Source organism: Lutra lutra, chromosome 7, assembly GCF_902655055.1.
Source record: "Lutra lutra chromosome 7, mLutLut1.2, whole genome shotgun sequence".
In the NCBI taxonomy this organism is placed as follows: Eukaryota; Metazoa; Chordata; class Mammalia; order Carnivora; family Mustelidae; genus Lutra; species Lutra lutra.
In genome coordinates, this window is record NC_062284.1 from 67,166,651 (window position 1) to 67,179,703 (window position 13,053).

A 13,053-nucleotide genomic window follows, 5' to 3' on the forward strand; every position below is an offset into this window, starting at 1 on the left:
AAATACCACTTATAGAAACTTGTAATTTAGAAAAAAGGGCTGGTGTGGGAAAAAATAAATAGTTGAGTTTTAAACATGCCATCTGAAGCAGCAGCAACACATTTAGATATTTAATAGAAGTCAAATTCATCCACGGCCAGAAATAAAAACTTATGTGTTAGTTTTTTACAAAGTGGTTCTATGAAACAGATTCTAAATTTATCTAAGTACATTAGGAAGGGAAGTTATTCTTTTACTACCTTAAAAAAAAAAAAAGACTTTTCCCCTTTTTACAATAATTATAGTTTTTAGCCTTTCAAGTACAAGTGGTATATATTGCCAAGTTAAATTTTATAACAATTCAAAAAGAACCACTCTAAATTTTTTCCATTACACTGAGATTACATCTAAAATTTACCTAGTGGCCTACTGGCTGAGGCTTGGCAAATTTTTTTTCACGAGTTATTTTACCAGCATTAGTTGTAATGTAATTTGATCTAATATATGGGTGCATTCTTTTGTAAATGCCATGCAAATTTTAAATAATTTTAAAGTGAATGCTTATTTTTATCCAATCTATTATTGTTTTCCATTAATTTAATAAAACAAATTGTATAAAGGAACATTCTCGAGTTTTGTAAGTTATATTGTAGATTCCATGCTAGTTCCTATTTTCTTCAAGGTTCTTTTTAAGAATGGTAGTGAATTCCAAATTTGGTAAACTAATGGAAGAAAGAAAAATGAAGCAAGCCTCCAAAACACACTTACGATGAGAATTAGGATGGAATATTCAAAACTTAATAAAAAGATTACTCTGTAATTATTTTATACCTAAGTATGCATTATCTGACACACAGGGCAGGCTAGAGACATCAACAATACTGGGAAATAGACAACTATAATAGCTATAATAGGTAGAAGCCAGGTTAATCCCATAAGCAAAAAAAAGTTACTAAAGACCACCCACACTGTAGAAAACCAGAGAAGTCCAACTGACACTTCATAAACATTATGGCTAATATATTTAGTGAATGATCCAAGATTATTTTGATGGATTTAAGGCCCCAAATCAAGAAATGCTGAGTATTACATTTTATACTATCTGCCCTAAAGTCTCAGTTAGTTTCTTTTTGCCAGCAGTATCAGTAATGAGGTATTCAAATGTTTTAAATAGCCTCTTAAAAACTGATACAGCTAATTTATTTCAATATAGCTTTCTAAATGGACATTTCCAACTGAAGTGGCCATTAGAGAAAACTCAAAATCATTTGTTTTTCCCTCAACAGATCCACCAAGTGTTTTCAGCGTGCCTGAAGCTGACTTAAAAAGAATTTTTTGGGTACTATCCCTTCCTATTATTACCTTACTTTTTCTAACCATACCAGACTGTAGAAGAAAGTTTTGGAAAAATTACTTTGTAATAACATTTTTCATGTCAGCACTATGGATATCTGCATTTACCTATATCCTGGTTTGGATGGTCACAATAACTGGTACGTATCTTTAGCATAAGAGCATAGTTTAAAAAGAAAATAATCAGTTTTATAGAAGAACAAACTGCATATATTCACAAAAAGTAGTCTAGCTACAGAGGAAATTTCTCTTTCAGCAAAGACTAAAGAGATGTGCTACTTACAAAAAGATTAAATATTAATATACCAACAAGATCATTCAGGGTTTGTAAGTTGCATATTACATATCAACTATATTCCCAATATTATACAGCCCAGAGTTACAAGCCACAGGATCTTATAAATGGAATCAAATACACAGGATGTCTTTCTACTGTGCTAATAATTACAGCACATCATATGGGGTCCACAATATACTATTTATATTGAATTCCATTCCATAATGAAAAATATAGCAAGGGGCCAGCATTTTGAGAAAACGATATATGCTCACTGTTTAACTGAACTGCACTTTATTTTGCTTTTTAATATGGACATATAAACAAACTATGAAATGCGTGAAAAGGGTATAAAATAAAATTTCAATTTAGGTTTCTACTATCTTCATGACTAGAATTTAAATATTACTGCTTGGCCATAATCCATTCTAGTCCCACACAACTCCAGAAGAAAAAACTGAATATAAACATGGAAAAAAAAAAAAAAATCAAGAATTTCTCCCAAAAAGGTTAGCCTGAATGGACATATCAGAGGTGAGCAAACTATAGCCTATGTGACCAAATGACCAGGTCTCCTGTTTTTGCTAATGAAGTTTTACTAAACATAATCATGCCCACTCATTTAATTCATTTATACATTATCTACGGATGCTTTCACACTACAGTGGCCAAGGTGAATAGATGCAACATAAACCATATAGCCTGCATGGCCTAAAGTAATCACTACGTGGCCTTTTACAAAAAAAGGCTGATCTCTGACTTTTCACAAATTAATATATGACTTAGAATAGCATGCTAGCAAGAAAGCACGATTTTTTTTAATGAGAAAGATCAAAAAGTCCAATTAGCTTGTATATTAAATCTCTTCAAATTTTCTGAGCCAGAATATATTTCACAATAGGAAATCAGGAAAAGAACAAAATCAAGTAATAGACCATAAAACAGCCCCCAAGATGATAAATATTACTGTTATTTATGTACATATGAACTCTGGCAAACCAGTAACAAAAATTAACAACCAATTACAATTCCAATATCAATATATAAAGCATGCAATAAACAGCTAAAATTCTTTCAATTGACAATTTAAGAAAAAAAAAGATTCTAAAGTAAGTTTTCAATCACAACATTAGAAGAGCAGTTACATGTACCTTTTTTTAACTTCCCTCTGATTGCTTCCCAAAATGAACACATATCTGAAAAATGTTGAACTGATACTGAATTTACCAGAACAGGACCAAAATGTTAGGAAGACTCCGAGTAGAACCCTATTTGTTTTCCTTTGTTTAAGATAGATCACCAAAGTACGTACAACTTAAAAAATGGATACCATGTAACACATTTACAGGTTAAAAATAGCTATAAACAATTTGCTTAATTCTGATCACTTTAAGAAAATAGTTTGAAAAGCAGAAAATGACCAATCTCATTAGCATATATTAAGCAACGGCCTTGATGAGCTAACAGTGAACATCTAAACCTTCTGTAAGTATATCAGGTAGGGGAATTACTCCTTAGTAGAATTCTATTAAATATCTTTAGATATCTGCTATTAAAAATTTGTGCTACCTGGGCTACCCAATTTACCAATCTTATTCAAATATTTTGCTAGGTAAAACTTAAGTACATATTGGTTCTGAAATGTAAATGTGCCTATTTTCTTTTTGTTCAGGAAGGAAATATCTGAAGTAATTGCAGAGAATGGTTATTGAATTTGTAAGATTTGCAACTTGTAGTATATCTCTGTTAATTACAGGGGAAACGTTAGAAATTCCAGATACAGTAATGGGCCTTACTTTATTAGCAGCAGGAACAAGTCTGCCAGACACGATTGCAAGTGTATTGGTTGCAAGAAAAGGTAAGAGCTAGGTCCCTCAAGCTGCAATGCCCATTCTACAAGGCTGGCTGAAATACTGAGCAAAGGTACCTTTAAAAATATTTATTTCCCCAGTTAACATACTTTGAAGAAAAAAAAGAATGACTCAAATAGAAGGGTTTACTATTTAATAGCAGAGTAATTTCACTAAATCTAATCCCCCAAATAATATTCAGCTGAAATGTGCATCAAATTGTAATTAACTGTATTAAATTAGAATGAAAAGCAACAAGTAATCTACAGACCTTATTGAAAAATGATTTAATAAATAAAGATAATTATTATTAAATAAATGTTAAGACTTTAAATACTAACCCCCAAATTAAAAAATACAAATTCAGTAAGACTTTTGCTCTAATATAACAATTTTCCAAAACCAACAAGCAAAAAAGAATTTCCAGTGTTTTTTTTATGAAGCTTATTAATAAAATACAGTATTGGTGTGCACATTTTAACAATATGCTTTTTTTGCAGGCAAAGGAGATATGGCTATGTCTAATATCATGGGATCCAACGTGTTTGATATGCTGTGCCTAGGTGTTCCATGGTTTATTAAAACTGCATTTATGAATGCATCAGCTCCTGTAGAAGTGAACAGCAGAGGACTAACTTACATAACCATCGCTCTCAACATATCAATTATTTTTCTTTTTTCAGCAGTTCACTTCAATGGCTGGAAACTAGACAGGAAGTTGGGAGCAGTCTGCCTGTTATTATACTTGGGACTTACCACATTATCAGTTCTATATGAACTTGGAATCATTGGAAATAATAAAATAAGGGGCTGTGGAGGTTAACATTAATAGTGTTATGTGGAAAATGTGAATGATGGGAGAGGGAAGAGAAAGAAAACTCCATTTCTTCATTTAAGTGAAATAAAAAATATCCTGAACTAAAACTTACTTACAGTAATTCTTTATCACCAAAGAAAAGTAATTTAAAGCCAACCAAAATCACATCCTAATTTGTCTGAGCCCTTTCTTTCAAGGACAATTACATATATAAAACGGAAGTTTTGAAAAAATCATCTATGTTTTACCTTACAATAAGTTGATAAAAGCTGAGGAAACTTGAACAAACAAATCCCACTATGTAGTACTGAAAGTAACAACAAGAAAATGGCTTATTTCATTAAAAACAGTATAACCATTCATTTAAACTGAATGACTGACTTGCTGTCTTTAAAAACCCAAACTTGAGATTAACAAAAATCACAGTATATTTAACACTATACTGTTAAAAGCTGGTGGGAGTCTTAAAAGTTCATTTTTACAGCTTTTGTAAGCATACAGTATTACTAAAAAAATGACTTTTTACTAGGAGATTCAGCAAAACAGATGTAAGAATGTTCCAACCGTGGTTTGAAATTATGCATTACGATCCAAGCGAACATCGATTTCTCTGCCACTGATTTTTATGCCATTCATTATTCTGCAGGCTTTTTCAGCTGATTCTGGGGAGTCAAATCTGACTGTTCCACAGCCTTTTGACTTTCCATTCTCCATTTTTATTTCTGCAAACATTACATGACCTGTAAAAGATAAATTACAGAATTATTACTCAGTTTAAATGGGTTTCATTTGACTGCACAGGTCTGAAATTCCTCACAGCCAATGAAATGATAAATAACTGACTAAAAACATTAACGATTTAAATAACACATCATATAAACATTATTCTCATCATTTCATATTCTGACTATAAGGCAATTCATATAAAGTAATAAATATACACATTAAAATATACAAAATAGGAATTAAACTTACTTAGTATTTAAGATTTTATCAAAATAAAAAAATAAACAATTTATTTCTTATGTTAAATTCTTAGCTTCTGGGGGTGCCTGGGTGGCTAAGTTGGTTAAGTGACTGCCTTTGGCTCAGGTCATGATCCCGGGGTCCTGGGATCAAGCCCCGTGTCAGGCTCCCTGCTCCTCCCTCTTCTTCTGCCCCTCCCCCCAGCTTGTGCACACACGCGTGCAAATACACACTCTCTCAAATGAATAAAGACTTTAAAAAAAATTTATTAGTTTCTGAAGTGAATTTTATAGCAATATGGCAAACTAGCACAAAAATGCCACCAAGTCACCATGCCCAATAACAAACTTATAAATTTAAACAAAATTAGTTTTAGAAAAAATTGTCACTTTCTGCCCAATCTCCTTACTTAATCTCTCTTCTTTCTCTTTTATCCTCCTTTTCATTCCTTCATAACTGCAAATAGTAGCAACTGCCCAGAATTTTAATTTTTACTAGGCCACAAAGGGCCCCCGTAATTCTGCTTATCAACCACAGTGCAAAATCATTTATTTATTCAACATCACAATTTGAACTCCGGTGTTAAGAGTGGTACCAAATGGGCTATGGATATAGGCATGGAAGAGGTATCATAGATTTAAATCAATAAAAGTAAAAACAGTGATGGTCAGAACAAAAAGAACCTCAGAGAAGCTTCGAAGAGGAGGAAGAAAATCAGACAACTGTTCCATATGTAGTTAGTATCATTGCTGACTCTAGAGACTGATATTTGAATAAAACAGTATCATTCATCAAATCGTAAATGTCCATAAAAATCGACCATCCAAACTAGAACACTTTAGAGAGTTAAATTGAGAGTTATTAGTAATAATACACTAAATAACAGATGCAAAGGGAGACTAGCCCCAGGCAAACTGGGATATATTATCACCTGATCCACAACAGGTAAGTTGTATGCCTACTTACCATAATATTTCTTTTCCTTGATTATTATATAGTTGCCAAATTACCATGGGCTAATTTTAGCCTAGCAACCAACATAGAAAGCCAACTAAATTTAGTTCTATAAAGGGACTAAAAAGGAAGAGGGGAACAATGAAAGCAAAAGGCTTATCAAAAAAATTGCTTAAGCCCTTTTCCAGGTGATAGGATCAATTTTAATTTCAATGCATGAGTAGAAAAATTTGTTTTCTTTTTAAATCTTGATCTGAATGCTTTCTTATGTACAACATCCTGGACCACTTTTCTACTTTTATTTTTTCATCCATTTCCCATCCCACCATTACTATATCTTTTTAAACCAACTGCTGGCCAACTGCTCACCCACTCAATACTGATTAAATGGTCCAAGTTAATAAATGTCATAGTGAACCAAAACCATGATCTTGTAACCCAGGCTGGGTAGCCTTTAACTATTTCTAAAAGTTATAAAACAGACTAATCCCCCCCAAAATTATATATTGTTTGGATCTACAACCTACAACTGGTTAAAACAAAATAGAACAAAAAACACAGAAATCACATTTTCTAATAAACAACATAAAATGAAATTTTAAAAAGCTTTAAAGATAGATGCAGAGCAATTTCCAGAATCCTCTTAATATCTTGAATGCTGGGACCTGAAAAAAAGAAGTTTAATTAAAGAAGCATACCTTGGTCAATGGCAGCATTGTACAGTGATTCCAAAGGAGATGGCGGAGAATTTTTAAGGGCTTTTAAGGTTAGAGGTTCCTCCTTATTCTACTTTTACCTTTTATAAAAACTTAGGGCTTTTCTTAATGTAAGCATCCCATCATGTATTTATTAGAATAATACTAAGGTTCACTCAAGCAAGAAACCTTCAGAACTTCAAAGGAAAATATGTAATTACCTCGTGCAAAATCTGTCTTAATCTTTCAAGATAAGCTTCTCTCTCTTTTTTCTTCTTCTCTTAAACTGTATCTCTCAATTTAGGAATCAATACTCAGACCCCTAAATTCCTAAACTCACAATGACCTCATGGCATTTCAATTTGACAAGGTCTCTCAGCCAAGATGCTTCAACATGCTTACAGTTTGGACACTTACGCTATAGAAAATGTCCTATAGATACTTGTGTTTCATGGTTTAGACTGTCCAAAAATCCCCACTAGGCATAGAACCAGAAAGAGCTGTGTGTTTTCTAAGTTTCTTCCTAATCCCATAAAAACACTGATTGAGATAACTTACTTTTCTAAAGCAATAATTGAGGAGAAAAAAAAATTTGTTTCAAAAAGTTAGAATCTGACTTCCCTGGCTATTTTTACATGCTCTTGAGGATTTTCTTAAATGACTTAAATATCTACTGATCTTGTATGATTCCACAAAAAGCAAAAATAGAACTGCTATTTTAACAACACTATAGGACAAAATAGTATGCAATGAGAAATCAGTACCACAGAATAATCAAACATGTTGCTGTTTCATGTACTAGTTATAAAAATGATTTATCCTGCAGTGAAAGAAAACTTCTCACTTTATTCAGTCCAGCCTATTAATATTATCCTGTGGTATGATTTGGGAAATGCTGATATAAAAGCTTATCTAAAAATACACCAAGGGGCACCTGGGTGGCTCAGTGGGTTAAAGCCTCTGCCTTCAGCACAGGTCATGATCCCAGGGTCCTGGGATCGAGCCCCACATTGGGCTCTCTGCTCAGTGGGGAGCCTGCTTCTCCCTCTCCCTCTGCCTGCCTCTCTGCCTACTTGTGATCTCTGTCTGTCAAATAAATAAATAAAATCTTTAAAAAAATAAAATAAAATAAAAATAAAAATATACCAAATTAAAAGCAGAAACAAGTGGTTCAATAAAATCTACTACCAAAGTGAAGTGTAACATAGAAACAAAAGAAAAAAAAAGCAAAATCAGATCCTACAAAAAGCCATAATTATGATATAAAGGACAAAAAACAAAGATTTAATGCTATCAATGAATGTTCTCCATGCATTATTTTTACTATTAAAATATTCCAGAGTTAAAATCCACTAGTCATGCTTGAAGCAGCATATGCTTTAGTAAATAAAATCTGGGTCTCTACTTTCTAGCCGGTTAACAAGCATACTGATCTAGAAAACTCCATAATGGAAATGTGTGAAACAAAGCTGTATTTGTTTACATGGTTTATAGGAAGAATAATTAAATGCGCTTTCCTTGCACTGCAGTTCTAAAATGTTATGGTACATCATCATACTGAGCTAGAAGGTCAAAGTACAGCTAAAGTGGACAGTAAATATGGGAGCAAGTTTGAAAGACTATCTATTTGACTCCATTAGCACAACTTAAACTAATGTGGTGTCCAATTCTGAATGAGTCAGTTTATTTATACTCAGCCTTCTAAAAAATGCATGTCACTGAGGAATCACATAGGATAGGATAGGATAGATAGGATCTATTTTTATTACAGTCACTTATTTCTCATATTGTTACATATTGGGATATCTGAACACATTTTCCCCTAAATTATAAAGGCTGAGGAAATGTACTGAAGGTAGTATAACCTAAAGTGCATTTTCTAGGGCCTCTGTATTTGCCCTATCAAGGACATTTAACCACTATATAGATGGTCCCAAATTATAATGGTTCTACTTACAATGTTTTGACATCATGATGGTACAACAGCGATACACAATAGAAACTGTACTTTGAATTTTGATCTTTTTCCAAGCTGATGATACGTGATATGATATGATACAGGGCAGAAGACACTGAACAGCAGCCCTCAGTAAGCCAGGTGATCACGAGGATAAACAATGCATACATTTATAACCATTGTGTACCCACCTAACCACTCTGTTTTTCACTTTCACTGTAAGTATATAATCAATTACGTGAGATACTCAACACCTTATTATAAAATAAGCTTTGTGTTAGAGGATTTTGCCCAACTGTAGGCTAATATTAAGTGTTCTGAGCATGTTTAAGGTAGGCTAAGTGAGGCTATGATGCTCAGTAGGTTAAGCATAGCTCCATCGTAAGTCGTGGAAGATCTGCACAGATATTTAATAAGCAAACTGCTTGCTGGTGAGCCACCTATGGGCAGATACTGTCTAGGGAAGCTGCTTGAACTACCTTAAGACTCTTACTAAGAAGCAATCAAGCATATATACTTACTCACTTTGGGCTCAAGGGAGAAAAAAAACAACAAAAACCTGCCTTTTGCTGTTAAAGAGATCATTACTGACTGCAGCAGGTTAAAAAGAAACTCCCCATACTAACAAAGAAAAAACTTTCCAAGATTTGAAAATAAATAAATAAAAGGACGTGGCAGAAAAAGAAAGATGGTTCAGTTCATACAAGCCAGATAATTTCCATAGCTGTCAATAGCTGAACACCAAATTCCATATTACCATAACTTATTTTCTTTTCCATCAATGTAGTTCAAGGTCAAAAACAGGAAGATGGCAGGGAATTATTTAAATATGGTATTACCTTAATATAAATCTAAAAGTCAGAGGCTCTTACAATAGAATTGAGAAAAACGGGGCGCCTGGGTGGCTCAGTAGTTAAGCATCTGCCTTTGGCTCAGGGCATGATCCCAGGGTTCTGGGATTGAGCCCCACATGGGGCTCCCTGCTCAGCGGGAAGCCTGCTTCTCCCTCTCTCACTCCCCCTGCTTGTGTTCCCTCTCTCGCTGTGTCTCTCTCTGTCAAATAAATAAATAAAATCTTAAAAAAACTGAGAAAAACAAAAATCATTACTCTCATACTATAGACTAATCAAAAAAGGACATAAAAAGAGAGCTAAGATAACAAAGCAAAGAATAATTATTTTATCAGCTAAAATGTTGTACACATTTTTAAGTGTAGATTTGGATACTTTTTTTTTCGTTTCAGAAAATATTTTTGAATTGTTCACGTCCTTCTATCAGAACAACGCCACTCCATCAATAAGCCCACCGAAAGACCTCGGGTTTGCTGCAAGCCTTGCTCATGTCTGACCTCAAAAAGAAATATGCCTACAAATGACAAAAGTCAACTCATAATTAGTCACATTTTCATTAAGGTCATTTGTTTGCCTCGCTTTGTTCTTTATTTGTCTCAGTTCTACTGTTAAAAAAAATGGCATATATCTCATTTGGAGATTTTTTTTTCTACCGAAACTATCACAGAGATCATCTATACCTGCTGCCACTGCTCCTCATTTGACATATTTCACAAGGCCCTAATATATTCATTCCTCTGCAGTCTATGTGATTCATTGCCAAATGTCACTTACTCATTCTGGTAGACTTCTTACTTCTACAAATATTTCCAACTCTGCAAAACTGTCACAATTCTACTTTCTCTTAGTGGTACCTATTTAGTAGTTAACTCATTTTCAACAACTTTTTTACAATAAAAAAAATCAAGTTTCTCTTCTTTGAATAAAATATAAATGAAATACAAAAAAAAAAAAAATCCACAAAAGGAGTCCCACGAACATCCTAAACAGATTTACACTGTACATTCTTTGAGGCCAAGAGGGATAATGTCTTTCTTTGTTCACATTTCTAATTCTAATGACAATCGACTGTCAAAAATACAGTATTTGTAGATTTATTCAATGATTAAAAACTGAATAAATGAATAAGATTTGCTCAGAGTGTTTAACTCACTCATAAACCCTTAACAAACTCTTACTCCATATACCAACGGGGTGAAAAATGTTAGACTAAAAATGACAGTTCTTCCATCAAGAGCCTCCATCTAGGAGGGAAGAAAACATGTGAGCACATTATTACCACAGAGTCGGGTATATAAAGTATTCTGAGAACAGAGCAGATGACAGCCACATGATCACTTTGATCACAACTAAAGTTATTCCCCTCATGATCTCAAAAAATTAAAGATATATTCCAAATACACCTAACTTTCCATCAACTCTCAGAAACTGAATGTCCCTTTTCATCACTATATGCCACCTCTATAACTTACCATTATGATTATAGTCTCTGGGATACAATGCAATAGCAGAAAAGTACTGGCAGAAAATCTGTTTATGTTGTTCCACTCACACTAATTCTCTCATCATCTAAAAAAAAGGCCTTGGGACACTTAGGTGCCTTAGTCATTAAGTGTCTGCCTTTGGCTCAGGTCATGATCCCAGGTTTCTTGGATCGAGCCCCACATCAGGCTTCCTGCTCAACAGGAAGCTTGCTTCTGCCTCTCCCACTCCCCCTGCTTGTGTTCTCTCTCTCACTGCATCTCTCTCTGTAAAATAAATAAACAAAAGCTTAAAAAAAAAAAAAAGGCCCTCTTCTAAAGTAAGAAGACCTACAGGCCTAATGAACACAGTAAGGTTGTATACATAGCATCATCACAGCCAAGAATAGTTTATGAAAGGGCTAGAAGGGCCACCAGAATGTACCTGTCTAAGGAATTCCTTAGCTATCAACTAAGTTTCCTGTGTCCTAGAGGTAATAGAGTATGCAGAATAGGTGTCATCTATTAACTCCACATCATTTGGATGTCAGCATTTTAGGGTCATGTTGACAATGTACTGCACTACACTACAAACAAGGAAATAAATACACCCTTCATTAATATTTCCCACAGAGAAAAAAAAGGTTTTTAAATGCAAGCAATGATGATATATTAACCTTTTTAAAATCAGGTAATAAAACAAGCCCTTTATCCACAGAAGACAATAACAGGCTCTACTCTAAATCTTGTTATTTAGTAGTAATTTGCCCTGCTCTATGTCAGAGGACAACAGAGTAATTTATTTGAAGTAGAATCAGACCTGTCGTACTATCCAGGAACAAACATCCGGACAGGTCAGGTCTAAATACAATGTTTAAAAGTTAAAAATCAGTTTTCCCTCCATAATCAATATTAACATGTCTGCAGTCATTAGCATACTTACCACACTGACTGAATTTCTCTTTTAGTTTCTGCCAAGTCAAGTCAAAAGGCAGCTAGAATGAAAAAAGGTATTAGTAACAGATATACAAAGAAAAAAAAAAATTTAAGTATCCTTTACATTTAGTTGCTTACATTTCTGACAAATATCTGGTTGCCTTTGGAGCCTATTCTTTCTCTTATTCCGCTTCCCATTGGACCAGATAGAAATCCTCGATCCATATCAATGCTCCTTTCCAGTATGGCTCCTATACCTGGTCCCATTCTATCAAAGCTGGAGCTCATCCGGTCCAGTCCCATCCCCATTCCTCCAGTCACACTGTTCATGCCACCCATGCCACCACCTAGATTTCAAGAAGGGAAGGGGGGGGATTTGGGAATTTGGGTGTTTTTGTTTTAAAAACAGAAGAAAAATGAGAAAGAAGAGGAAAAAGAGGAGGGAGAGAATCATTTTTGAGAAAGAAAGGGAGAGAAAAATTAATTCATTTATATAATTAGATCCTATATAAACATAAAATCATTTTCATATATACAACAGAAAAATCTTCCAAGAAACAGAATATAATTTGATGTATATTCATTTAGTTGACTGTTAATGGCTAAATGAATCTCATTCTAGCCACTACACAAATACATCATACATACATACTTCTATAAAATTATATTCTGATCATAAAATATATCATATAAGTTATATAAATTCTCTGCCAATTATCTGATCCATTAATGGAATGTGAGTTTTTATCATTTTTCTTTAATAATACCATGTTTAATAAATGCAAGAACAAAGATATATGAAGTGAATTCAAATTATTACAACTCCAACGCATTAACTGTTGATCTCATCATACTCTCCCATATAATATTCTTTTCACCTCAGTATCTTCTGTTTTACATGCAATTTCTCTTTCATATCAATTCAATATGCAATAACCACAGAAAAACCTAACTTTTA

The 13,053-nt window shown here is 33.6% G+C and overlaps 2 protein-coding genes across 6 annotated transcripts in view; one reads left to right on the plus strand and one right to left on the minus strand.

The window, feature by feature from the left end:
- The window catches only part of SLC24A5 (solute carrier family 24 member 5), a 27,910-nt gene extending 23,482 nt beyond the window's left edge, over positions 1-4,428 (plus strand). Inside the window, exons 7-9 of the mRNA XM_047736856.1 lie at positions 1,266-1,472; positions 3,366-3,467; positions 3,960-4,428. Of these exons, the coding sequence (XP_047592812.1) occupies positions 1,266-1,472; positions 3,366-3,467; positions 3,960-4,282 (632 nt within the window). The 3' untranslated portion in view covers positions 4,283-4,428. The remainder of the gene's footprint in view (positions 1-1,265; positions 1,473-3,365; positions 3,468-3,959) is intronic.
- MYEF2 (myelin expression factor 2) overlaps positions 96-13,053 on the minus strand; it is a 36,121-nt gene continuing 23,163 nt past the window's right edge. For 4 of the 5 annotated variants that reach the window (XM_047736855.1, XM_047736851.1, XM_047736853.1 and 1 more), the window contains 3 exons: positions 12,234-12,442; positions 12,103-12,154; positions 96-5,016 (listed from right to left, as the gene is read on the minus strand). In XM_047736855.1, coding sequence (XP_047592811.1) covers positions 4,853-5,016; positions 12,103-12,154; positions 12,234-12,442 — 425 coding nt within the window. In that variant the 3' untranslated portion in view covers positions 96-4,852. The remainder of the gene's footprint in view (positions 5,017-12,102; positions 12,155-12,233; positions 12,443-13,053) is intronic. The other variant, XM_047736854.1, reaches the window with a different exon arrangement.